The following is a 27,758-nucleotide window of genomic DNA, read 5'->3' as shown; positions in this document are numbered from 1 at the left end:
GCCATGTGATTGGTTAATTCGATAATTGCATTAATGAGAAATTGAACAGGTGTTCCTAATAATCCTTTAGGTGAGTGTATATTGTTATCATGAAATAAAATCTTGGTCATATTGAGAATGAGGATATATATATATATATATATATATATATATATATATATATATATATATATATATATATATATATATATATATATATATATATATATATAACTGAGTTTTCTATGTCTGTGAAAGGACATATTCTGTGAGTCTTTTTAAACTAAAGTTTTTTTGTATAAAATGAAGAATAATTAATTAAATCAAAAGTGAAAAGAATCCATCCTAGCTAATGCTTAAAGTTGTTTAAGGAGGAGGAAGCACTTAGGTGTGTAACTAGCTCCACTGTTAATAAATATGCTGTATCTTAGTCTACTTGTAATGGCACAGTCTCTTACACAAGTGATTGCTTGTAAAAAAGAAGAAAAAAAAAGTTTTCAATTCTTTTGTGCCCATCTAATTTTTCGCAATATTTTTCACAATTAGGCTTTTACATTTTCCGAGGGGGGAAATAGTGAGCTGTAGCAGTTAATTGTAGGTGGTTGCTTGAGGTTTACATGTTGAAGATGAACATTTAAGGTACACATTATATGAGTAATAGTGAAAGTAAAACTTGACTAGCAGCAGAACACTGGCATGCAATCTATGAGTCAGATGTTATAAATATATTTACATTTAAATTTACAATTCACATTTACACTGTATACTGTCCATATGTATATATCTTATGTATATGTAATATTAATAACTAATCATTATTTGAATTGTGTGACCTCTAAAAGGCAGGTTTGGGGCTATTGGGTCTTTTTTTTTTTTAAATTCTTCCAGTGTTTAAGTAGTTTTTGTGTAACCCAAATTTTGGGACAGACATAACAACCCGGTTATAAATCACAGCCTTTTTGCATTCAGCATTTGTGTGTGTGTGTGTGTGTGTACGTTTAAAGTATTTTGAAAAAAATATTGGTTGACTTTGCTATATTACATAGCTGTTCATTCCACTATAAAACAACAACAAAAAACAAAAACAAACTTGCGTTTAATTACTGCCTTGTATTTTTACAGTTAAAACAACTTAAAAGAACAAGTCTTTTTAAATTACAATTTACATTAAACTGACTTACAATTTTGAGTTGAATCTTGTTTAACTTAGGCTAAATTAAAAAGTTGAAATTGCTTGACTTATTTTGAGGAGTTAAATTAACTTTTTTTTTTTTTAAACATCATAACTTATTGATGCTATAATTTTTTTGCAGTGCACTATACCACTCAAAAGTTTGGACTTTTATTTAACCAGACAATCCCATCCACACTTCACATGTATTCATTTAGCAGACGCTTACCCATTTAATAAATGGTGAAATAATTAAATAATTGAGGGAATTGTGAAGTGACTTTTCATTCATGCTGTTACTCTGTAATTGTGATTTTAATTCAGTAAATTCATACATAGGCACAGTTTATATTTGTTTACTTTGACATATTCATATTTGTCCACAAATGTGTGTTGTATGTAGGCAGCCAAAACCAAAAACCTTACTTTATAAAGTGGATTTATGAATAGGTTTCTCTAACCATGCAAGCCAGATTGCTGAGAAAAAAAGTAAGGTGTATAAGTGTTGGTCTGCCAAGTGTTAAAAAAGAAAACCACTGTTGCTTACAAGAATAATGATCAGCTCAACAATGAGTAAACTATAAAAGCAGTGTAAAAAGTGCAAAAACTATGCCAATACTGTATAAATCTGACACGGCAGGATCGTGGAGGAGAAGTTTGTTCTGTAAAGGAAATGTGTGGGCTTTATTGTTTTTGTAGAGAATTCAAATAAGGTAAGTTTGTGTCCTTGAGGAGGTCAATTTTAAAGAGGCGTGTCTTGATAATCTGAGCTCGCATCATGGGTCGTTGATCAGAAAAGTTTCATCACCCGGAGTGGACGAGAACACACATTTCTATGATAACTGTATGGTCATCCACAAAAGGACAAACATGGACCAAATCACAAAAAAAGTCACTCTTTATGTGAGTATTTCTAAACTTTCAATAGATTTGTAGATGTTAGTATTTATGCATAGTAGTTATCACTGATTTAATTTGCATCCTGTGGAAACAAAAATGTGAAAAATAGACATGAACTGATTTGTACATTTTGAGAACGAAAATGATGTTCTGATGTTGAAAACGAAAATGAAATGTATTATTATGATAAATACAAAATGATCACCAAATGATCACCAGTCCACAATAAATATATGATATTTTCAGATGTTTTCATGTGAATCATTTTCTTTTCTTAATTTATTCAAAAATTCTAAGATTATTCAAAAATAATCTTAATTACTTTTTGCTACCCTTACCATTATTCTTATTATTTTATTATTATTAATTGTATTATTAATAATTTTCATTTTAAATACGAAAAAAAGGAAGTGAGACGCTTCCTTTAAATAGCTTCCTGTAACCACCACAGGTGGATATTAAACTGTTTGCTGTATGACACTACATTTTTGAATTGTCAAATAAAAACAAGGAAAAAATAATAAATGATTAAGCGATTTAAATGATAGATAATTTTGATTGATCTATTTTTGGGGCGTGGGGGCATCTTTAAATATTGCAACTTGCAAATCGATTGTCGTTGTATTTTCAGGTTCATGAGTTTTTAAATGATTATGAAAATATGACAGAAGGACCTGATGGAATAGAAACAATTCAAGAGTACACCTGTGACAACAAAAAGAACCCCCTGCATATGTTTCACACAGTGTTCCAACCCCTTGTATATGGTGTGGTGTTTCTCCTGGGCTTGACGGGAAATGGTCTCCTCTTGACAGTTCTGCTTAAACGGCGGCACAACCTGCGCATCACAGAGATCTATCTGCTACATCTGGCTCTGGCTGACCTGCTCCTGCTCTTCACGTTCCCCTTCGCAGTTACTCAAGGAGTCGCCGGGTGGCTTTTTGGAACCTTTCTGTGCAAGCTATTGGGCCTTATTAATCGCCTCAATCTGGTGTGTGGGAGTTTGCTTTTGGCATGCATCGGCTTCGACCGCTACCTCGCCATTGTGCACGCCATCCCCAGTCTCAAGGCCAGACGGCGTAGGACCGTTCACCTCACTTGTACACTGCTCTGGATCATCTGCCTATCTTTGACCATTCCCAACATGGTGTTCCTGTCTGTGGAGAAAGAGGATGGCAACCCTACCAGGTTCTCTTGTTCTTACCACAACCATGGCATCCACGCAAGCAACTGGATGTTGACCAGCCGCTTTCTCACACACCTGCTGTGCTTTTTCCTGCCTCTGGTGATCATGGGGTACTGCTACACTTCAATAATCATCACTCTTTTCCAAAGCCAGAGAAGTCTGGAGAAACAAGGAGCGATTCGGTTGGCCCTACTGGTTACACTGGTTTTCTGTCTGTGCTGGCTACCGTATAACATTACCGTTTTCATGGACACCCTGGTAGTGTTGGGGGCTATGCCTGAGCAGGGCTGCCATGCTCGTGCCATACTGCAACAGGTGCTGATAGTGACAGAGAGCATTGGCTTTTCCCACTGTTGTCTGAATCCAATCCTGTACGCCTTCATAGGGGTCCGTTTCCGAAGAGACCTCCTGCAGTTACTAGCAAAAACAAAGTGTCTGCGTGTATGCCTGTCAGATCTGCAAAGGAAGAGTGTTAACAGGATGTCGGTCACAGAGGCTGTTACTACCACATCAAGCAACCAATACATATAAAAGCAGCTGAATGTTTTTGTACGTATTGTTTATCTTTAAATGGCCAGCTATGAGATTTACAGATTTACCTGCAATGAGCCAATTGCTGGAAACATGACTGAAAACACAGTGGGTGTATTAAATCATATAAATTTGAATAACATGTTAGTCAAAGACTGAATTTCACAAAACTGAGCATCATACCTAACACGCTGTATTGCTTTACATTTTGTTTTGAATGGATTATCAATAAATGTAAAATAAATTGTTCTGCAATAAATAATTGGAAATAAAAGAGTGATACAATGGTGTCTTGATTTCCTTTTTTTTTGTAATGTGATCGCCATTCAAAATGCCCCCTCATACACATCAAAAAAGCCCAACACAAAGTAGATGAACAATATTTTTCTCATATTTGTTATTAGATTTCTAATAAAACACAGTATACAGAACAGTTGCAAACAAGCACAAATTGCATCTTATTTACAGCAACTATATATATATATATATATATATATATATATATATATATATATATATATATATATATATATATATATATATATATATATATATATATATACATATATATATTCATTTATTTATATATTACCTTCCACAACAGTTTGGTAGCCAGAATGTAATTAGAACATAGAAACCCAGAGGCTTTTTTTTCCTTTAACCTTTGCAATCAAACACATTGATCTCAAATATACATATTTTACAAATATCTTAAAAAATGGCTTCAGATTTTGTTACTTAACTGTAATGATAACCCTCAACAGTTTCCTTTTCTCCCAATGTTAACTTCAGCATCAAGAGATTATTACTTAAACCAATGTTTTTAGCATTTTATTGCCACAGTTATTCAATGGCAAAAAACAAAAACAAAACAAAAAACACGCCCAAATGAGAAATAGCCATTAAGAAACACGTTTTTTTACAGTATTACAGAGAAGCTAGTTTAAAAGGGCATGTTGGCCATACTTCCAGGCCCGTAGCCCAATGGGCTGTCCAGTGACATGCTGCGTTGTCTAAGGCTCTGGGGGACCATCATGCCAGACTGTGAATGTGGAGGTCCCATCATAGGTCCCTGAGGGGACATGAGGGCGCCCTGCTGGCCAAAGTGCTCTCCAGGGAGAGCCATGCCCCGCTGCTTAGCCTGCATCATCATCAGATTCTGGTGGGCCATAAGATTATGAGAGTGCTGCTGTGGAGACAGCATGCCACGTGGAGGGTGGGACGGGTGTTGTAAGAGGTTATTGGCCATCATGGCCTGCTGTTGCTGATGGTGGTGTTGTTGCTGGAGCTGCTGTTGTGGAGACATGCCTGTCCTGCCCATCATGTGCCCTGGGTGGCATATAGGCCCCATCCCACCTCCTGATCCCATGCCCCTAGAGCCAATCTGAGGCATGCCCATACCTGGGCGCATCCCACAATGTGAATGTGAGGGATGTAGGGGCAGCTGTTGCTCAGCCATCATGTTCTGTAGGTTAGCAATATGGGGGTTGGAGGAGGGGACGCTGCTATGGGGAGGTCCAGACGAGGAGAGCTGTTTGAGCAGTTGAGCTGAAGAAGCCTGTGGAGGCGGTTGGCCCTGGTGAGGATTTTGCTGCTGCTGGGACATGGCTTCACTCTTGGGGAAGTACTGTAGGGTGCTGCTGGGCTTGTCCGCAGGAATGATACGGGAAAGATCAAACTCAGGAATGCCTGTATGCGTGGGCCTGATGACCTCACTCAGATCTGGGCCATCACCCATGGGCATGGATGGAAAAGAGTCTGGTTGGTGAGGAGGCCGCTGGTGAGACATACCTTTACTTAGAAGATGCATCTGTTGGGGTGGTAAGACCTCATCAGGACGCTGGGGGTACTGCTGACCCATACCACCAATAGGGGAGTGAAGGGGTCCCTGCATACGAGGGAATCCTCCCATCTGGTTCTGGGGGTGCATTGGGGAAACATTACAGGGCCCTATTCCATCAGGAGGTCCACCTCCCATTATTGCTGAGGTCATTCCTGGTATTCCCATAGGGTTAGGGGATGGGAGCATAGGTCCAGATGGATCATGGGATAGCTGCGGGCCTCCTTGGAGAACCATTCCCATTGGACTTTGCGGACCACTGTGAGGTCCCATTGAGCCTTGCGAGGAGAGGAGCATCTGTGCAGACTGGTGATTTCCCATGTTGCCTACTGAAAAAGAAGTTACATGTTATCATTTTTAAGAATAAATTCTCTATTAAAGCAATTGAAAAGGTAAAATAATATAACTGGGTATAAAACGTTGATCTGAAGGATAAAAAACTAGTTTTCATAGCATAATTTCCATGATGCATTGAGTTCTGAATTTTTACAACAGGTGATCAAATGTAAATCTTTACCTGACATGTTGATTCCAGGTAGGAGGGGTCTATCGGGTAGCATCTCATCATCTGATGTGGCGATTGTCTTGATGGCGTCATGGTAGAGCGGAGTGGAGCTAGGCATTGCATACTTTGACATCTGAGACATTATAAGGGATAGAGGATTCTGGGAGGGCGGGGCATCTGGTGAGGATGTGAAAGGCATGCTAGGATTGATAGAGTTGGTAGGCTGACTGATGGGCGTTGAGTTGGAACTCCTAGGTGGCAGGGACATACCTTATGTAAACAAAACAAAAAATGGTGGAAGGACTTTAAATCATGTAAAAAGCATAAATATACACATTTGTTTTCATTTTTTTATGAACAAATAAAACTCTACTGCCTGAAAGCCGCCCCAAAAAGTTTTACCAAAGAGATTTCCAAACAATGCATTTTTTAAAGAATTTAAAGTTTGTATTTTTTTATTTCTAGGTGTTTTTTCTTATCAATTTTCACATGAGTTGTATGCTTTTACAATCTTTGTCATCACCTGTGCTTATGAAGAATTGAGTCACAGGGGGTATTGTGCCTGATGAAGATCTGACTGGTCGAAAAGTTGCACTGTTTGGTAAATAAACTCTTTGGAGCTGCAATTTCTGTATGCAGACATCTGTTTTCTTTGATCATTCATTGTTATTTTAAAAAAAAAAACATTTTTTTTTAGAACATTCTAAGTAATGTTCTAAGAACATTTTTACCTGTATCAGTGGAGCTGCTCCCTCCATTGCCTGCAACCTTTACACTAGGAGGCCCTCCAGGGCTAGGCATAGCAGTCTTGGGTGAGGCAGTCCAGCCAGGTGAAGCGACAGGCATGGTTGGAGATTTAAGGTGTCCAGGGGAGCCAGAGGGTGAACGAAGACCAAGAGAAGGGCCTATCACCTGGGGGGACTTGATAGAGGTGGATGAAGGTGTTCCAGCCCCAGAGGCTGCTGGTAGAGGAGGGTGAGATGAACCACTCTGTGGTAACTGGCTGGGTGATTTCAGGCCTGCTGCAGAGGGTGAAGGCATTAGGGGTGATGGCTCCTGGCTAAGAGAAGGCGATTTAAGCTGGTGAGATGGCGGTATAGCTGGGGAACCCATTGGGTTAACACTAATGGGCAGGTCAGGAGGGTGTCGGGCACCAAGGTCTGTACCCCTTGAGCCAGAGTTTATGGGAATGTGACTAAGTCTTGAGGTGCTGCCCATGTGGGGAGGACCTGGCTGGTCTGGTCCAAACATATCAGGGCCTGGCTGCTGCATGTATGAGCCATCACTTTGACTACCAGGAAAGGAGCTCTGATTGGGGAACTGAAGAGGTCCATCTGGCCCAGGGATCATTCCTTTGTTAGAACTACCCCGGCCATTCTGTGAAGCCCTAATGCGGGAAATGTCTTCAGGGTTCAACATCTCTCCAAGCGGTCCGCCAATTCCAGGACCTCCCCTCAGCTTCTGAGCCAGCAACTGCTGTTGTTGTGTATTCATATTCATGCCCATGTTCATATTAAGGTTACCCCCTAAAGGAGAGTCAACTATGTCTCTCATTGTGGGGCCACCATCACTGCCTACTCCCCCAATAGGAGAGCCCATTATAGTCCGAGAGCCAGGAAAGTCCATTGGATCGCCACGGGAGGGAGGGCCTCCTCCCATTCCAGGATTGGGGAAGCCTGGTCCCCCAGAGTTATCTATCATCCTAGGGCCTCCAAGCCCTGCCTGCTGCTGCTGTCTAGATATTTGCTGCATGTCTAATCTATGGAGTCTGCGGAACATCTCTTCCCGTGTAATAGGTCGATCCAAATCACCTTGAAAGTGTTGGGGAGGTCCCCCAGGCCCCCCTGGAGGATAGCACCCATGAAATGGGCCTCCACCACCCATGTTTGGAGGCATTTCCTCTAACCAACCCATGCCTGGCCTAGGAGGTCTTTGAGGCCCCAATCCCTCCATACCTATAACTCCTCCAGGGCTTTCTGGGTAACCCCCACCACTTGACGGTCCTCGCATCTGTCCAAGAAACCTTGGCCCTCGAGGACCTTCCTGATGCATGTCCATTATTCGTGAATTCCCACCCATTCCTCCCCCAACCATTGGCCCTGGCCCCCACTGCTGATCACCAGGTTTACTGTGATACGGTGGTGGGGGGCCCCTCATCAGCATTGGAGGTCCCCCAGGCATGCCCATTTCTTGGATCATGCGGAAATGCTGGGGATGTTGGTGGGGATTCATCTCGTGTTGCCGCCTTTTCTCCTGGTAGTACTCTTCTTGTAGCTTCCTCCAAGCTAGCTGCTCTGGCGTTACACCCTCAGGTCCAAGAAGGGGCCCCATGTCTAACCCCGACGGTGAGGAGAGGTGGTGGGAATGTGGTGGCATTCCATGATGTGCACCCATCAGAGAGTCATCCAATCCAGGCCCACCAAGATTTTGTGTCTGTGAGATGATGGACTGTAATGGCTCCTCATACTTTTTCATTCCACTGGCATGGGGCATACCAGGCATCCCAGCATTGTTGCTGTGGCAATTACCAACATTCCCCCCACCATTCTCAGTATCATCCAAACCCCTAACCCCATCATTACTATTATTGTTGTTGACATTAGTGCCGTTAGGATTGCCATTAGGACCTCTTGGTTCTTCATGGCCAGCACCTGCTCCACTACGGAGAAGCAACCTCTCAATGTCTCGAAGAGTTTGCAAAGAGCGTTCACGATGTTCCAGCTGCTCCTTAGAGAGGCCATCTGTGTTTCCTGACCCTCCACGTTGGCCAAGTTCATTCTGACGGTGTACAGACAATGCAGAGGGACTTGAGGAAGGAGATACACCTGCACCATGGTGGGGAATTGTACCTGGCCTGTCCACTCCTTCTGTTCCTGAAACTCCTACAGACTGTGGGCCTGAACTTCCTGGGCCCAGTGAATGAACTGCAGAGCGGCTGTTGCTGCTTGATGTTCCTCCTCCTCGGTGGGTTTGGGCTGGCTCACTGTCTGGATGGCCGGTGGAAGAAGGAGTACTGGTACCAGGAAGGTGTCCACCCACAACTCCAACGGAAGCTGGCCGGGGCGTACCACTTTGGGATTTGGGTGTGCCAATGGGTGGACTATGACTAGAGCTGATCTGCTCTGTTAGGCTGGGGAGTTTTCCAACACCAGAAGACTGTTCAGCAAAAAAAAAAAAAAAAAAGGATACAAAGAGAAAGACAGAGGTGGGGGTGCTGTTAATGCCATTTTTAGTCTCAGCTCAGAACATCACAAAAGTCTTCAACTCTACTGTTTCTCATAAAAAACAGAAACAGGAACAAAGATGAGCATTGTGATTTAAATAGCCATTTAAACAAATACATGTCTCACGCCATGCAGCACCTGTGGATGTTATGATACATTTTTTCCACTCTACTTTGCATTTTAAGAGCATATACATATGGATCATGATTACAAACACATATAACCTAATAATTGTATAATCTAACAACAAAAATACGTCGGCATGTATGTACACACGTATGTGTCTATATATAAAAACAAACCTGGTCCAGCTTAGTACGAGGGACATTCTGCTGATGATACAAGAGGATAGAGTCTGTATGGCCATGCATCACTGCCTCTGCAGCACTGCAGAAAATAAAACAGTTTATTAAACAACAAAATAATATTATTTTCATCGTTTTCTATTCCGACATGTGACAATGGCTTGTAAAAGCACACTCCTACATCTGTAACAAGAGTGTGGTGGAAAATTGTCTGATACGTTAATACGTACGTCAACTCCTTTGTTGTGGCTTTCTCAAAAATGACAGGCTTAAACATGGCAATATAGGGTAAATATCCCATTTGTTCATGTCAAAAAAAACAAAAAAAAACAAGCTGTCAAGCTGCAGAGTCTATTAGGACAGCAACAAAGTGGTCATACTGACCTGTTGGCTAGGCTGGTGGTGAAGACATAAACTACTTGCTGAGGGGGTCGAGGATGCAGATCTGTGCGAATACTGGGTCCATGGCCAGAACCTAACCCTGGACCTCCTGGATCACTAACATGGCCCGTGGCAGATGAAACAGAGTGGCTCTGACTAGGACACATCACATGCTCACCTGAGCAAGTGTTGAAAAAGAAAGAGAAGGACAGAGGAGAAAAAAGACAAGAAAAGAAATATAAGTGAAAAAATAATAAGAATAAGTGAAAAAAACATTTGTAATGTCAACTGATCTTGTTACATTCAATATTTAAATGTTTGACATAGGTCACTTGATATCATATGCCAGTTTTTATTCATAGAAAAATGTCACATTACAAACACTGATAGGAGTCATTCATATGACAAATATTTATTATTATTTAATTATTAGTAAGCAAAAAATATCAGAAAATTGTCTGATACAAGTGATTTTAAAGCACATTTTTAAAGTGAAATAAATAAATAAGATTATAGCTCTGGCTGTTAGTGTTTATGTGAAATAGTATGGTACAGGTGAAATCTGAAAAGTTTGAGAAACACTGGTTTATTTTATCAGTATCTTATACACTTTATGATTGTATTATGCATCTATGAATTAGTTTACTTTTACAACAATAAAGATGTCAATCCAAAAACATTCAAGTTTGTTTACTACCAAAAAAAAAAAAAAACATATTCCGGAAAAACCACAAGGAGGAGCTAAATCCCACAGATAACTTCCCAGAGCCACAGCTCCATTATGAACGTCTGATAAATAGCTAAGCATTTACGTCATGAATTTATGTGGGCAGATATGAAACACTGAAGATTTGTACAAAATAGGCCATGTTCTGTCACATGAAATAAATGGAAATCTAGTTACGGAGGTTACAGGACACAAAATATTAGGAAACTTCAATCCATCCTAATGTCTGTAAAATTCTGAAATGACTCAGGGAAGGTCAAGGTTACAGAGCTGGACATTTTTCTTAAAGGGCAACACCGAGTATGTTAGTGGTGTTGTGTTGCACTTGTGCAGGTAATGTTTCACGACACACCTTGAGTAACATGTCTATACACAGATAAGGGAAGCTGAGCTTACTTCACAAGAGGGGACAATAGCTCCAACAGCTTGATATCATACATTGCACGCTATTAAATGGCAAGTTCTCATGGTAATGTCAACATTACACATACATTTATAATATTTCAATTGCTTTGTCAGATATAAATGGCATTATAAGCTGTAGTTGATAAATGTCTCAAAACTACTTTCACAGCCTCAGTTACCATTTATTTTCATTTGCATCCTGTACAATGACTGTCAATCACCTCTACTTCTCCTTTTGTGTTCCAAAGAAAAAGAAAAGTCATACAGAATTAGGCTTCATAGACATGAGGTTCTTTACATGATGACAGAATGTGCTTTTTTGGTTGAGCTATAACTTTAAGACACTTAATTCTGATAATAAAAACGTACTATGTGAAAAAGTCTTCACACAGCATGCCTCTTTTACAACTTCTTTTTTGAGAAGCGGTTTGGCTAAATCTCACGAGACCTGAGGTAACACTTTATTTTACAGTGTACTAGTTTCACATTGCATATAGTTACTATAGTAAAAACGGTAAATTATTGTGCCATTCAAAACCCTTACTAGGGCTGTTCGGTTTTATTTTTTTCCAAATTGCTCTTTCTGAACTTTATTCTAGCACAGAATAGCAGATAGCGCAGGGTGCACACACACTCCAGGCTTGTGGTCACCAACTGACAGATGCACAGCCATGCTCACAGACACAAACACACACAGTTTAATGTGAGACGTTGCAGTGGAAAAGGAACGACTGTTATAACATCTGACGGTTGGCTAAGATCTAAATGATATGAATTTATATATATAATTAACAACAATGTGTGTGTGTGTGTGTGTGTGTGTGTGTGTGTGTGTGTGTGTGTGTGTGTGTGTAATGTATATATACACCTATTAGGCATAACATTATTACTGGTGAAGTGACAAACACTGATTATATCTTCATTACGGCACCTGTTTGTGGGTGAGATATATTAGGCAGCAGGTGAACATTTTGTCCTCAAAGTTGATGTGTTAGAGGCAGGAACAATGGTCAAGTGTAAGGATTTGTGTAAGTTTGACAAGGGCCAAATTGTCATGGCTAGATGATGGGTCAGAGCATCTCAAAACTGCAGCTCTTGTGGGGTGTTACCGGTCTGCAGTGGTCATTATCTATCAAAAGTCCTCCACGGTTGTGCAGAGGAACAGTGGTGAACTGGCGACAGTGTCATGGGTGGCCAAGGCTCATTGATGTACATTGGGAGCGAAGGCTGGCCCGTTAGTCCAATCAAACAGAATGCTGGTCACAGCCGCAGATCAGTCAGGGTGCCCATGCTGATCCCTGTCCATCTGCAAAAGCACCAACAATGGGCATGTGAGCAACAGGACTGGACCACGAAGTAATGGAAGAAGGTGGTCTGGTCTGATGAATTATGTTTTCTTTTACATCACATGGATGTCCGGGTGAATGTGTGTCACTTATCTGGGGAACACAAGGCACCAGGATCCACTATGGGAAGAAGGCAAGCCGACTAATGCAAGGCAACGAAGGCAGTTTGATGCTTTGGGCAATGTTCTGCTGGGAAACTCCTGCCATCCATTTGGATATTACTTTGACATGCATCACCTACCTTATCATTATTGCAGACCATGTACACCCTTTAATGGAAACAGTATTCCCTGGTGGCTGTGGCCTCTTTCTGCAGGATAATGTGCCCTGCCACAAAGCAAAAATGGTTCAGGAATGGTTTGAGGAGCATGAGTTTGAGGTAATGACTTGGACCCCAAATTGCCCAGATCTCAGTCCAATCGAGCATCTGTGGGATGAGCTGAACAAACAAGTCTGATCCATGGAGGCCCCACTTCGCAACTTACAGGACTTAAAGGATCTGCAGCTAACATATTGGTGCTAGATACCACAGCACACCTCCAGGGGTCTAGTGGAGTCCAGCCTCGATGGGTCAGGGATCTTTTGGCAACAAAGAACCAAAGAGGTTCATTCTGGTGTTACGCAGAACGTTTGAGCTTCTACAAGAACCAAAGAGGTTCATTCTGGTGTTACGCAGAACGTTTGAGCTTCTACAAGAACCAAAGAGGTTCATTCTGGTGTTACGCAGAACGTTTAAGCTTCTACAAGAACCAAAGAGGTTCATTCTGGTGCTACGCAGAACGTTTGAGCTTCTACAAGAACCAAAGTGGTCCATTCTGGTGCTACGCAGAACGTTTGAGCTTCTACAAGAACCAAAGAGGTTCATTCTGGTGTTACACAGAACGTTTAAGCTTTTACAAGAACCAAAGAGGTTCATTCTGGTGTTACGCAGAACGTTTGAGCTTCTACAAGAACCAAAGAGGTTCATTCTGGTGTTACGCAGAACGTTTAAGCTTCTACAAGAACCAAAGAGGTTCATTCTGGTGCTACGCAGAACGTTTGAGCTTCTACAAGAACCAAAGTGGTCCATTCTGGTGCTACGCAGAACGTTTGAGCTTCTACAAGAACCAAAGAGGTTCATTCTGGTGTTACGCAGAACGTTTGAGCTTTTACAAGAACCAAAGAGGTTCATTCTGGTGTTACGCAGAACGTTTGAGCTTCTACAAGAACCAAAGAGGTTCATTCTGGTGTTAGGCAGAACGTTTGAGCTTCTACAAGAACCAAAGAGGTTCATTCTGGTGCTACGCAGAACTTTTGAGCTTCTACAAGAACCAAAGAGGTTTGTTCTTGCACATCCATCAAGTATGGTTGAGTTTCTGTATAAGGTTTGTTAATTAAAAGGTTTATATGTGAATAAAAGCCTTAATTCAATCTGTTCATCATATAGAACGATAGTCTCTTCAGAATATTTGGACTAAACTGCTTAATTCATATGGATTAGTTTTATGATCTCTTTATTAACTTTTTGTGTCAACGGATGTAGACTGTCAAAGGGAGGACAGAAATCTCAGTTTTCATCAAAGAGATCTTCATTTGTGTTCCGAAGATGAATGAAAGTCTTACGGGTTTGAACGATATCAGGGTAATTTCTATTTTTGGGTGAACCCTTTAATTTAAATGTTAGTGCATAGTAGTTCAAGACACTTAATATATAAACAAAATTCATTTCATTATTGTAAGCGAGTTCAGTCTTCTATTTTTTTCTTTTGGAAATATATCTGTGAGTTGAATTACATCATTTTGCCTTTTTTCCACTGAATCAACAGAACTGCGTGTTTTTATGACAGCGACGTCAACGAGACGTTTGTGTAAACAGTCTCAGGAAGAAACATTCATTAAGGTTTATAAGACGGTATTTATGTACAGGTAGAGCCTGGATGTACTGTGTGTGTGTGTGTGTGTGTGTGTGTGTGTGTGTGTGTGTGTGTGTGTGTGTGTGTGTGTGTGTGTGTGTGTGTGAGCTTACAAATGTGGTTTATGAGGACACACATTTGTATAACTACATTGGTATTACACTGGTATTACACTATAAATGTGGTTTATGAGGACATTTCAAATGTCCTCTTATTTCAAATAGCTTTAAAAACATACTAAATTATGTTTTTTTGAGAAAGCAAAAATGCAGAATGTTCCTGTGATGGGTAGGTTTAGGGGCAGGGTAGTGTAGGGGGATAGAAAATACGGATGTACAGTATAAAAACCATTACGCCTATGGAGAGTACCTGTAAACCACATAGACCAATGTGTGTGTGTGTGTGTGTGTGTGTGTGTGTGTGTGTGTGTGTGTGTGTGTGTGTGTGTGTGTGTGTGTGTGTGTGTGTGTATGTGTGTGTGTGTGTTTGTATGTGTGTGTGTGTGTGTACTCACGGTGTGTGGCAGAAAGCGGTTTCTCATCCTCTTCCTCAGTTTCGGCCCCTGAACACCATTCATCACCACTGTACGGCTGCTTTCTCTCCAGCACACACCGCCGTTTGCTGCGCATCACGCCCTCTACTGGACACCATCGAGAAAAACACAACAAGTCACAACAACATAAACATACTTCAAATCAATCACACATGACAATACAGTTTCTATCCACACTGCTATAAGCAAACCGCACATTTAAAACTGATAGTACTGTCACGTACTCCAGTCCAGACACAGAGCACTCCAGAAATGTTTTGGCATTTAAGCGTTATGAGAAGACACAAGGCCTCCAAAGCCTTGAGACATCCCCTAACCTTGAATACCAGACACAGTGAGGGAGAAAACAAGGGAGAGAGAGTGTGAAAATGAGAGGAAGAGAGCACAGAGCGTTAGGTTGTGGTGTCCTCGGCCTGTGCATGCCGTGTTGGCGGCGGGCAGAGATAAAGAGCTGACCTTTTCTGCATCCTCTTTTGTTCCCAGCAGACATCAGTTTACGTAAATGAGTGAGTCAGCTCTCTCTCTCTCTCTCTCTCTCTCTCTCTCTCTCTCTCTCTCTCTCTCTCTCTCTCTCTCTCTCTCTCTCTCTCTCTTTCTCTCTCTGGTCTACTTTCTCTTTAATCATTGGTCCTTTCCAGGTGTGGCAGTCGAGTGGTCTGAAGTGGCTGACTTGCATTTAATTTGAATGTCTTTCTGTTTGTTTTTCTACCAGGTGAACAATATTTACAGAGAAAGGGAGAGGAAATACCCCTGAAAAACAGCTGGATAGTGGTGGAAAGGATCCCGTCACCCTATTTCTGATCCTCTCCACTCTTTTTCCGCTACCAAGGATATTATTGTTAAAACTATACTATAAATGAACTTAAACTAGAACAAAAACATATTTTGACTGATAAATTCCATGACTTGACAGTTGTTCATTATTATTTATTAAATTTATTTATGATTTAAAAAAAATATAGATAGCTTTGAATTCTTTTTCATTTGAACTCATAGATTAAAATAATATCTATAAGCTTACTCCAATAAATAACTATTTTAAAAAATATATTTTAAATTATTTTAGATCAAAACTATAAATAATTTTTTACATTATTTTAAGATTTGTTTTAAATAATTTTAGTTACATTATATTTTAAATTTTTTAAATGTTACTATTTAATATAATTAAAAATATAAAATATATGAATATTATTTTAAACATTTTAGTTTAGTTTATCCTATTTTTTTACATTTTAAGATATATTAAAATATTATTTATGTTATATTTAAAATATTTAAAATATTAATTAAAATTTCAGTAAAATAACTGAAATTAAATTTAAAAAAAAAAAAAATCAAAACACTAACTTAAAAAAAAAAAACACAAATAAAAAAAAACTATAATAACCCCATCTTCAATTTTCCATGCAGTTATAAAGCCAAACAGGTGTGAGTGTTTGTGTGAACGTGTGAGAGTGTGTATTCACACACAAAGCAGCTTCAGTGCTATTACAGGAAGCCCAGATGACTCAGTTTCTCAAAATCACACTATTGCCCGTTATTTCCCCTGATCTCTCGGTCTAATACACACACAACATACACACAGCACTGGGCACATGGAAATAAAATAAGAATCGCACAATGAACCAAACAAAAAGAAATGGCACAGGCACACAGAGTGAAAAGAAAAACACGCCTCCGCAATCCAGGAAGAGAAAACCTGTTATTGCTTTTTATATTGGGCAGAAGCTATTTGGGTGATTCTCACAAGACCTGTCAGGAACATGCTTTGCTCGTATTTCTCCCCAAAATAATAAAAAAAGAAATGATATTTTACATAGATTATATGCATGACAATTGGGCACATTCTCACCACCTCCAATTCTCATTGTCGTAATGCAGTCTCGTTCGCTTTCACATTTAAATCTACCGCGCCGTCAGGTCTGTGCCCTGTCAGTCTAGACAGACGCTCACGATGCCAGAAAAGCTCAGCATAAATTGATTCTTGCATCTTTGATATGACACATTATGTGGCATAAAAACAGGTTAACACGGAGTGACATTGCACAACATCTTAGCGGTAGTGGCATTCATAAGTGTTACTAGGGCAACCAGAAGTAGAAACAGACTAGCGTCCAATCAGTACAGGGGCTGCTGACGTGCAGCGGCAGAGGCGTTGGTGGTGTGCTTCCTCTGATTGGAGAATCTGAATGCAGGTGAACGGTTTCTTTCAAGGTCTGGTCCTGATGATGCAGCTACATTGATTTATAATTATTTTATCATTTATTTTGTGATATTGTAAACCATTTAGAATTCGTGATGATTGAAAATCACTTTTTATTTTTGTAGCAATAAAATAAAACAATAAAGAAAAAGTACATTCACTTATTATATTTGACAAAAAAAGTGATTAAAAAAAAGTATTTCAATAGAATGTGACCCAATAATTGACGATCACATTTAATTCGTTTTTTGTTTTTGTTTAGCTCATTTTCGTGAGATTTAATTATTTAACTTAAACTATATATTTGTACATTACTTTAATATACTTTAAAATATTATTATTTATATTATATGTTATATTTTAAATGTCTATTTTAAAAAATATCCAATGTATTAATATTATTTTAAAGATTTCAGTTAATTTACATTTTTTAATCAAAACACTAATTGAATTAAAAATACATATTTTATAAACTATTTTTTCACTTTACAATATTTTAAAATATTATCCTTTATATTATATTATTATAAAATATATTTTATATATTATAAAAATATTTGATATCTTTGTAAAAAATATCAAATATATTAATATTATTTTAAACATTTTACTTAAATTACACTATTCATCAAAACGTAAATAATTTTTACATCTTAAAATATAATTTTTATTACATTATTTATATTTTACAAGTGTTTAATATTTTCAATATTATTAAAAAAACTGTGTTCATTTTTTTCAATAGAATGTATGATGCAATAATTGACAATCACAATTTGTTTAATTTTATCTAATTTTCATTTAATATATTATTTAAATTGTAAAGTATTTACATATTACGGTAGTATTTTATAATGATTTGAATTAAAAAATATATAGTAGATTTTACTATAATTAAGCTAAAATAATTGTATTACAATAATTACAATTGAATGAGGATCACCATTAAGAATAAAGAGAAAAAACTAAAGTAAAACGACTCATTTACAGAAATGATAATTTGAGGAAAAACGGTGCTTAAAAACCCCTCAATGGTCTTAAAATTGTATTTACTTCATTTCTTGTCTTTATATTGAAAATATAATTCAATATTTTCTGCTTTGGTGTTAAATATGATCTGGATGTGTTTTTGTCAGAATCACCAAACCACATAAGCAAACTTGTGTGTATGTGCTTGTGTATGTGTGTGTCAATCATAGACTGTAAAAAAATATAGTCGTAGTGTCCGTGACGTCACCCATAGTATTCTGAAGAGCAGTTTTGAAGTGTAAAGTAGACGAGCTGGCAACGTGTCATCCCGCCTCACTCCCAAATAACTGGCAATAAGCAAAGAGGCAGGACTTGGGCGGAGCTGAGGTGACGAGTTGACTAACAGACAGCAGATAAACGGCTATCCACCTGTCACTCAAAGTGGCCACACTAATAATTATGCAGAACTTTAAGGCTTTATATAATGCAAACAAATTAGTTTTTTTAAAAAATAAAATTCACCTCCCTCACAGTTTTCATGAAGGGCAAAAATAGCCATAAAGACCAAAAACACAATTTGTACCAGGTTGTTTTTTTCTGCTGTAAAGTTGGCCATTTTAACATGGGGCTCAATGAGATTCTGCTCCCTTCTGGAGCCTGTCCCTAGTGGCCAGTCAATGAAGTGCATTTTAAGACACTTCCGTATCGGCTTCAACAGAAACTGGGGGAGGTTGCCGCTTGGTGTGCACTAGGGGACCTGTTGACATTCAGGAACTTTTGTAGAGCCTCCCTCCCCCAGTCTCTCCACCCCGCTCTATTCTACTTCCTGTCTGTGTGCAGTGACTTTCTCTACCCCCACTTAATTAGTGAGTGACAAACAACAGGACGACCAACAGGAAAACACAAGCACTTGTGTGAACACACGCTGTGCACTGTTTCAGGGGCATAACATCTGACATGACACACACACACACACACACACACACACACACACACACACACACACACACACACACACACACACACACACACACACACACACACACACACACACACACACACACACACACACACACACACACACACACACACACACACAGAGAAAGGTGTGCTCAGAAAGGTCAGGACATTTTTGAGTAGCTGAAAACAGGACGTTTCATCTTTACTGTGTTTCCAGTTAAAAGGGGAATTCCAGAACTTTTCTAGGTTGTTGATCGAGAGATACAGTGATACTCATAAATGAGTAAAATTAATTTGGTTGTACATGACTTATTGAGTATCATATGTGTGCAAATGAGTGTGCATTAGTCTGGTCCACTTCACAGCATATTCTGGCCATTTAAACCCAGAACCATCAACTTAAGACAGGAAAAGACAGGCAATTTGTAAAAATATTAAGCATAATAAAACAATAAAAAAATTGAGTATAATGATTTTGTTAGCAAAAAATAATTATTAAAATGTTATCTGGATAATATTTACTTCCAAACAGGTTGAGCTGTTTTTTTTATTGTTTTTTTTATTACAATAACAATAAATAATAATATACATTATTATTACATACATATAGTTTGAATTGCCGCTTCTCCAGACACGGAGTGAAGCCTGCTATTGTCCAGGTTAGAAAAACTGTCCGTGGTGAAATGGGCCGAGCAAACAAACAACTTTTAATTCAATTGTTGCGGTATCCGATTATAGACAGACATGCCTGTTAACAGTTTTGTTCAGTTGGAAGGGTATGAAAAGTCCCCACGTCCCCTGCACACCCTGGAACATAACATCTATTTCCATGATCTGCCATTTTTTTCGCTATCCTCGCGTGACGCATGCCCTGCTGTATACAAATGCTAGGGGCGTACATATTAATGATCCCAGTGATTGCGTCACAGGTGGCGTTGAGAATCGCCTGTTTTTCCCGTGGTGTTTTTCACAAACAAGATTTACATATGAAGGAAGAAATAATGCAGTTTGAGACTCACTGTATGTGATGTCCATGTACTGAAGTCTTGTTATTCAACATGTATGTCATATATATATATACAGGTCCTTCTCCAAAAATTAGCATATTGTGATAAAGTTCATAATTTTCCATAATGTAATGATAAAAATTAAACTTTCATATATTTTAGATTCATTGCACGCCAACTGCAATATTTTAGGTCTTTTATTGTTTTAATACTGATGATTTTGGCATACAGCTCATGAAAACCCCAAATTCCTGTCTCAAAAAATTAGCATATCATGAAAAAGTTCTCTAAACGAGCTATTAACCTAATCATCGGAATCAACTAATGAACTCTAAACACCTGCAAAAGATTCCTGAGGCTTTTAAAAACTCCCAGCCTGGTTCATTACTCAAAACCGCAATCATGGGTAAGACTGCCGACCCGACCCTGTCCAGAAGGCCATCATTGACACCCTCAAGCGAGAGAGTAAGGGTGCTTTCACACCTACCTTGTTTGGTCCGGATTTTCGGACTTTTCAGTTTGGTACGAACCAAAATTACAGGTGTGAAACCTCCCTCAGACCATGGTCCGGACCAAACAGACGAAATTTGGTCCGACGAAAAGAGGTAGTCTCGGTCCGGACCAAACAGAACAAAGGTTCGGTTCGTTTCTTGTGTGAAAGCATTTTCTGTATAGTTCGGACTTTCAGACCATTTACAGGAAGTTCTGGTGTAGGATTAGTGAAAAAACAAAGATTAAACTCACAGCACATGCAGTGATGGAGCGCGCAGCATTTTATCCAGAACCGCTTGTGTAGTCATGTCAGCTCGCGTGAACAGCGTGCTCTGCTTGACTATATGAGTTTCGGTTTATTTATGAGACCGCTCCAGTTCATGTTCAACGCAAATGATCACTCCGTCACGGGATGTTATATTATTTCTTTAAGCTTATTTATTAAATTCAGGCAAACGATGAAACATTTATTAAAATTAAGATACAAAATAAAGCTTTCTACAAAACAAATCTTAATGAAGTGGTCAAAATTATTTCTGACTCGATGTCTTTGACATCTGTGCACGTTTCATAATCAATATAGCCTAGATGAAATTATTTAAAAATAACATTATAATATTTAAACATAACTATAAAATAAAATACATTGTTTGGCTAAAAAGCCTATCTTCTAGAAACTCCTCCTTTCCTGTCGGCGCCGATAAAATGTTTGCATAACGAGGACGTTCATTTGGTGAATTTGCCTCGAGTATAGTTGGTGCTGCAGATAGTAATGCCATAATATACAGTATTGGCAACGATGTGTCTGTTCATTCATTCTTGTCAAAGTTAGCCGCTGAATTGACAACACACTGACGTCAGACGCACGTCCGCTAACAAACCAATCAATGTTAAGATGCAGCCCACATAGATGATGATGACAGGACGCCAGTGCGTCATGTAAAGTTCTTTGGTGCGCTAACATAACTGCAATGTGAAAGCAAACCAAAAAGAACCAAATGTCTAAACACAAAGTTTGGTTCGGACCTTGGTGCGCACTTTCAGGTGTGAAAACACCCTAAGACACAGAAAGAAATTTCTGAACGAATAGGCTGTTCCCAGAGTGCTGTATCAAGGCACCTCAGTGGGAAGTCTGTGGGAAGGAAAAAATGTGGCAAAAACGCTGCACAATGAGAAGAGGTGACTGGACCCTGAGGAAGATTGTGGAGAAGGACCGATTCCAGACCTTGGGGGACCTGCGGAAGCAATGGACTGAGTCTGGAGGAGAAACATCCAGAGCCACCGTGCACAGGCGTGTGCAGGAAATGGGCTACAGGTGCCGCATTCCCCAGGTCAAGACACTTTTGAACCAGAACCAGAAACAAGTACCCACAGTCAGTGATGGTCTGGGGTGCCATGTCAGCTGCTGGTGTTGGCCCACTGTGTTTTATCAAGGGCAGGGGCAATGCAGCTAGCTATCAGGAGATTTTGGAGCACTTCATGCTTCCATCTGCTGAAAAGCTTTATGAAGATGAAGATTTCGTTTTTTCAGCACGACCTGGCACCTTCTCACAGTGCCAAAACCACTGGTAAATGGTTTACTGACCATGGTATTACTGTGCTCGATTGGCCTGCCAACTCTCCTGACCTGAACCCCATAGAGAATCTGTGGGATATTGTGAAGAGAAAGTTGAGAGACTCAAGACCCAACACTCTGGATGAGCTTAAGGCCGCTATCGAAGCATCCTGGGCCTCCATAACACCTCAGCAGTGCCACAGGCGGATCGCCTCCATGCCACGCCGCATTGAAGCAGTCATTTCTGCAAAAGGATTCCCGGCCAAGTGTTGAGTGCATAACTGAACATAATTATTTGACGGTTGACTTTTTTTGTAATAAAAACACTTTTCTTTTATTGGTCGGATGAAATTTGCTAATTTTTTGAGATTATGGGTTTTCATGAGCTGTATGCCAAAATCATCAGTATTAAAACAATAAAAGACCTGAAATATTTCAGTTGGTGTGCAGTGAATCTAAAATATATGAAAGTTTAATTTTTATCATTACATTATGGAAAGTAATGAACTATCACAATATGCTAAATTTTTGAGAAGGAGAAGGAGCTATATATATATATATATATACAGAAACCGATTGTATGTCTGTATGTATATATATATATATATATATATATATATATATATATATATATATATATATATATATATATATATATATATATATATATACATACAGACATACAATCGGTTTCTGGATGAGAGTAGCATTACACCTACCTTTGGCATCTGGCTCCAAAACAGGGGTGAGTGACTCTCTTTGGTCTCCTGTGTCCATGGAGACGCTCCTTTCCCTCTTTGCCTTGGTCTTCATCATCCCACCAATGCCACCACCTGATTGGTTAAGGCTCTTCAGTCCAGGGTTGCTAGGAGAAATCTGGTTGGATTTGACTCCATGGCTCCCAGACCCACTGCCCTTTGACCCTTGGTTGCCAGCAGGTCCTTGCTGCTGCGCTTGGTTTACATTGGGGAGCTGTGATTGGGCCCCACTTGTCACTTGCTTGCCATGATTGGATAATTTATTTTCAGAGTGCATTTGATTGGCTGGTGATGGAGAGGAAACTGAGGGGGTTGGGTTGCAGCAATATGTCGTGTCTGTCTGTCAGTGAGACTGCAAACAGACAGCTGAAGAGAGAGAGAAAGATGACAGAGAGTTTGTCTTATACATATCCAGTAATAACACACAGTACAATTCACCCACTTCATCGTATGGTGGATATCTTTAAAGAGTGTTATTATACTCATGTGCAGTCAAAATTGTTAGACAACATGTGTTTGACAACACAGTTCTGTTGACATTTGACAACGACGTTATGTGTCGCTTCGTTGCTCTGATTGGTTGTAGGTCTATCCAATTGATGACTTTCCTGGTTTGGTTGAAACACGCCCCATAATTACAGCCCAATGGAGCATCAGACACATATTCTGGCTAGAATTGAGTATGACCACGTCAGGCTACCAAAACACTGCTTCAACAGGACTCATAGGTCATTGCCAGCAACACAATGTACCTCATAAGAGAGAAGATACAACTCAGTATGATCGTTCACTAAATTTATACAGCCTTAAAATATGACAGTGTATTTCCAAAGGTATCTCATAACTAATCCATGTTGGTTACACATTGCATGTAGTATTAATAAATTATATTAAAGGGATAGTTCTCCCAAAAATGAAAATTAGCCCATGATCTACTCACCCTCCAAGTCATCCTAGGTGTTAGTGTTGTAGTCAAGACCACCTAAACCGAGACTAAGACCAATACTTTGAAGGGTCGAGACCGAGTCAAGACCAAGACCAGTGCAAGTCCCCACACTTATGATAAAATGTGGACTATGCATATGATTGGCACTTCTCTCGTATGTGTGGGTGTGTAAGTGTACCATGAGAGAAGTTTTGATCAAATAATCAAAAGGCAGTGCAGATATGTGGGAATTAATCTTTTTCTTCTATAATCAAATAACACTTAACTTTTCGTCAATGGGAGGCACTGAAGACGACGTGTCCAAATTGTTTACGGTCTATGGTGGACAGAAACACCATTTTTACATTATTTACAAATCATTGTTTGGGTATATAATCATATTAATATTAGAAATTGAATAAACAATTAACAAATAATCTAATTTTCTGCCATATACAATTAAATAAAATGATCAGCTAGCTAACAACCACTTTGTTCTGTTTTCACCTCACTCCAGTCTAAACTAAATGATTTTAGACTATTTATTTTACTACACATTGTCAACATAAATAAGCTGAAATACTGTGGATAATTAAAATTAATTCTTACTATCCACTCTTGCTAAATTGGGTAAGCAGCACACTTGTGTTCGGAGTAAATGATTAAACTGATTCGTTCAGTTCCGTGTTGGACAGATCAGTTCTTATTACCATCGTTAAAATGATTCAGTTCAAATGAGTCATTCGGTTGTGAATCGAACATTAGCAGACGCGTTGTGTGTGAATCCCGACTGTTAGAACATCGCGGAAGATTTGTCACACAGAAAACACTTCATAACTGGATAGAATTTCCAGTTTCCAGTTTATATAAAGCATGATTTATGTCAGCTGTTGAGTGCAATTCACACCCAGCGGTAATTCAAGGGGGAAAAAATGTCAGAATGCGCAACGTTCACCATGGATTCGGTCTTCCGACTTTTTGATTTTGATTAATATGTGAAATATGAAAGAGAAAGAGAAAGAGCTAAGAAGTTGCTTATTTTGAAGACAGAGCGAGCGGTGGAGTTCTCTGCTCTTTATATGCCCTCAGCTGTGGTCTTGACTGGTCTGGAGTGTCATCTTCATCCGAGCCGAGACTAGACCAAGTAAAAATGCAGTCGATTCTGAGACGAGACCAAGACCTTTAAAAAGTGGTCTCGAGACCAAAACCGATCTAGAGTACTACAGCACTACTAGGTGTGTATGACATTCTTTTTTCCGATGAATACAATCAGAGATATATCAAAAGATTTTCAGGCTAATCCAAGCTCTATAGTGGCAGCCCAAAATTTGAAGCACATTATCTAGCTACTGCCGGACTGCTTTCCGTTTTCAACTTACAAAAAAAGCTTAACTGGCACGATGATGACGCCGGACATAGCGTAAGCGTTTTGAACTGTGAGAGACGTTACACTTTCTGTGTACATTAAACATGGAAAGCTGCCGGAAGCTAGATATTTTACTTTTTAAATATGGATATTTTCTTACAAGAGCCGGGACATTTATATATATATATATATATATATATATATATATATATATAGGGCCGGGACTTTAACGCGTTAATTAAGATTAATTAATTACGTGACTTTAACGCGTTAATTAATTACGCAAAAAAATTAAAAATTTAACCGCATTTTTTTTTGCACCGCGGAACGTTTTTCAATGAATCAGTTTCGACGGACCGATTATACTGGAACACCAACTAGCGCTCCGGAGTCAAGACAACAACAAACCTTGGGTGCGTCTCAATCAGCTCCCTAGTTCAGTAGTCAGGGCACTGATCAGGGAGTCAGCCCATTGACTTATGTCTTGATCAGTGCCCTGACTAGGGAACTATGGAGCTGATTGAGACGCAGGGCATGAGTGAACATGAACGAAGAAGCTGATGAGACCGCTTTGCTCGGCCCCGTGGATGGGAAATTTTGTTTAAAAAAACGAAAGAATGGAAGTGTCGTCAAGAGCAGGGTTGTGTGCAAGCTATACAACAAGGAATTTGCATATCACCGCAGTACATCGAGACTCAAATATCACAAATATGCTTTTGCTACACTTAATGGCAAACATTGCGCTGGTCTGCTGGACTGAAATAAATAAACAATATTTTGTTGATTAAGCTTATGTATTCAGTCATTATTCAATGGTATACTAAAAATACATGTGAAAAATTACTTCTCATTGTTCTCAGGTAAAATATTTATATGCGATTAAAATGCGATTAATTTCGATTAATTAATTACAAAGCCTCTAATTAATTAGATTAATTTTTTTAATCGAGTCCCGGCCCTAATATATATATATAAATCTGTTTGTATTCATCTGAAAGAAGAATGTCAAATACCCCTAGGATGACTCGAGGGTGAGTAAATCATGGGATCATTTTCATTTTTGAGTGAACTATCCCTTTAAGGGAAAGGATGTCACTTGGAAATGTAATGATCAAATTGCTCATGTTTAGTGCAGACACAATGTCAGGACATTGATGGCAGGTTTGGAGAGGATGCTGCAGGTTGATATACACACCTCACTGGGATGAAGGTCCAACAATCAAGTGCATTCCGACGTCACCTCACTGCACGCACACTGATCTGTAACACACACACACACACAAGAGAGAATTTAATTGAATTCAATTATGATATATTATCACACAGAAACATACAAAGCAAATAAGATACATTTTAGCATTCTGACAGGAGAGAAATGATAACCTTTTGTAGAGGTGTAACTGTCCCTTTAAGAAGGGGGCTGTAAATGATGTTTGGACACCCTGATGCCCAGAAGTGAGTTTCTTGTTTAATTTGCTCCACCCACGGTGAGCAGAAACCACAAAAACTCCCCACCTTCAATAATAATATCCATACTGTCTCATTTTTCAACAAACAATTCTTATCCTTACACTTTCTCTTTCTTGCTCATTTCCCACAGCCTTTATTTCTTTGCAAATGTAGAAAATATAAGATACCTTGTGAGAATTAAAATAGAGAGATATTTGCATCTTTGCGTATCTACCTAGAAAATATAGCCTACATATTTACATAGATCCTAAAAATCCTAAAGTTCATCTATATGCTGGTTTACTCTGAAAAGATGACTAATATCCACCCTTAGTACGGTATATACCCATTTAAAAATGACAGTCTTTCACTTCTGGATATCATTTGATGAGTCATCTTGCACTCAGGGACGTGTCCTTTTTTTTTTAATCAAATGCTCTCATAAGCAAGCATCCACCAAAGGCAAAAGATAACAAATAAAATAAAAAATGCATAAAAAATGCAAAGACATGAAAAGACAAATTGTATTCACTAAACCATTTCATGGGCTTTTCAAGTCGTCATGAAAATCTAAAAAAAAAAATATGTACAGAATATTGCAGTGCATAATAAATAAATGATGTATCTGTGCACATGATTATTATTGTCTGTTCTCTTCATGGTGTCTTTGTGGAGGGTGGGGCAATATATCCTTCACAGCTGACAGCAAACTGCCATTCAGACCTGCCTCCATTTAGTTAGCAACGCCCAACTTCCTACAATCCAATCACTTCCAGAAGGACGAAATCAAATCCCACCCTATAGTTTTCTCATCACAACTTGCGTTTCATGTTGACTTTAAGATATATTTACAGACTGAGGTTCTATCAGAGGAAAATGGGAGTTGACCACATTCCAAGAGTTACTGTAGACCCAGAACAAATACACAAATAAAAACACATACATGCATCTCATGGAACTCAGCACAGCTGCCAGGGCTGAAATGTGTGAAGGATTGGGTTTCCCTCAAGTGAACGACAAGAAACTGCACACAATCCCAGCAGCCACCTGCCTGTGTCCATAACCTGCAGACCTCCCCTGCATGTGTGTGTGTGCGTGCGGTCGCTGCAGGTCTTTCATGTAGAAC

The 27,758-nt window shown here is 39.1% G+C and overlaps 2 protein-coding genes across 3 annotated transcripts in view; one reads left to right on the top strand and one right to left on the bottom strand.

Moving 5' to 3' along the window:
• Positions 1–1,661: 1,661 nt before the first annotated feature.
• On the top strand, positions 1,662–4,249 carry LOC137043271 (C-X-C chemokine receptor type 5). The gene is made up of 2 exons (XM_067419466.1): positions 1,662–2,053; positions 2,682–4,249. Exons 1-2 carry the CDS (start codon positions 1,997–1,999, stop codon positions 3,765–3,767), a joined length of 1,143 nt encoding a protein of 380 aa, XP_067275567.1. The 5' UTR covers positions 1,662–1,996; the 3' UTR covers positions 3,768–4,249.
• Positions 4,250–4,583: 334 nt separating this feature from the next.
• bcl9l (bcl9 like) overlaps positions 4,584–27,758 on the bottom strand; it is a 75,015-nt gene continuing 51,840 nt past the window's right edge. The window contains exons 2-9 of one of the 2 annotated variants that reach the window (XM_067419279.1): positions 26,379–26,443; positions 22,854–23,258; positions 14,907–15,029; positions 10,026–10,200; positions 9,639–9,723; positions 6,844–9,268; positions 6,125–6,382; positions 4,584–5,936 (exon numbers count right to left, since the gene is read on the bottom strand). In XM_067419279.1, the coding sequence (XP_067275380.1) occupies positions 4,711–5,936; positions 6,125–6,382; positions 6,844–9,268; positions 9,639–9,723; positions 10,026–10,200; positions 14,907–15,029; positions 22,854–23,169 (4,608 nt within the window). In that variant the 5' untranslated portion in view covers positions 23,170–23,258; positions 26,379–26,443 and the 3' untranslated portion in view covers positions 4,584–4,710. Of the gene's footprint in view, positions 5,937–6,124; positions 6,383–6,843; positions 9,269–9,638; positions 9,724–10,025; positions 10,201–14,906; positions 15,033–22,853; positions 23,259–26,378; positions 26,444–27,758 lie in introns of both variants that reach the window. The other variant, XM_067419278.1, reaches the window with a different exon arrangement.

The sequence above is a fragment of the Pseudorasbora parva genome, chromosome 16 (assembly GCF_024679245.1).
Source record: "Pseudorasbora parva isolate DD20220531a chromosome 16, ASM2467924v1, whole genome shotgun sequence".
NCBI classification, from domain to species: Eukaryota; Metazoa; Chordata; class Actinopteri; order Cypriniformes; family Gobionidae; genus Pseudorasbora; species Pseudorasbora parva.
The sequence above is the reverse complement of the archived record's forward strand: the minus strand, read 5'-3'. Positions and strand labels throughout refer to the sequence as shown.

Bases quoted from the DNA above. Each gene is read 5' to 3' on its own strand.
- LOC137043271 (XM_067419466.1), top strand. From the start codon at position 1,997: ATGGTCATCCACAAAAGGACAAACATGGACCAAATCACAAAAAAAGTC. The intron at 2,054-2,681 runs GTGAGTATTTCT...TTGTATTTTCAG, and splicing joins CAAAAAAAGTCACTCTTTAT to GTTCATGAGTTTTTAAATGA.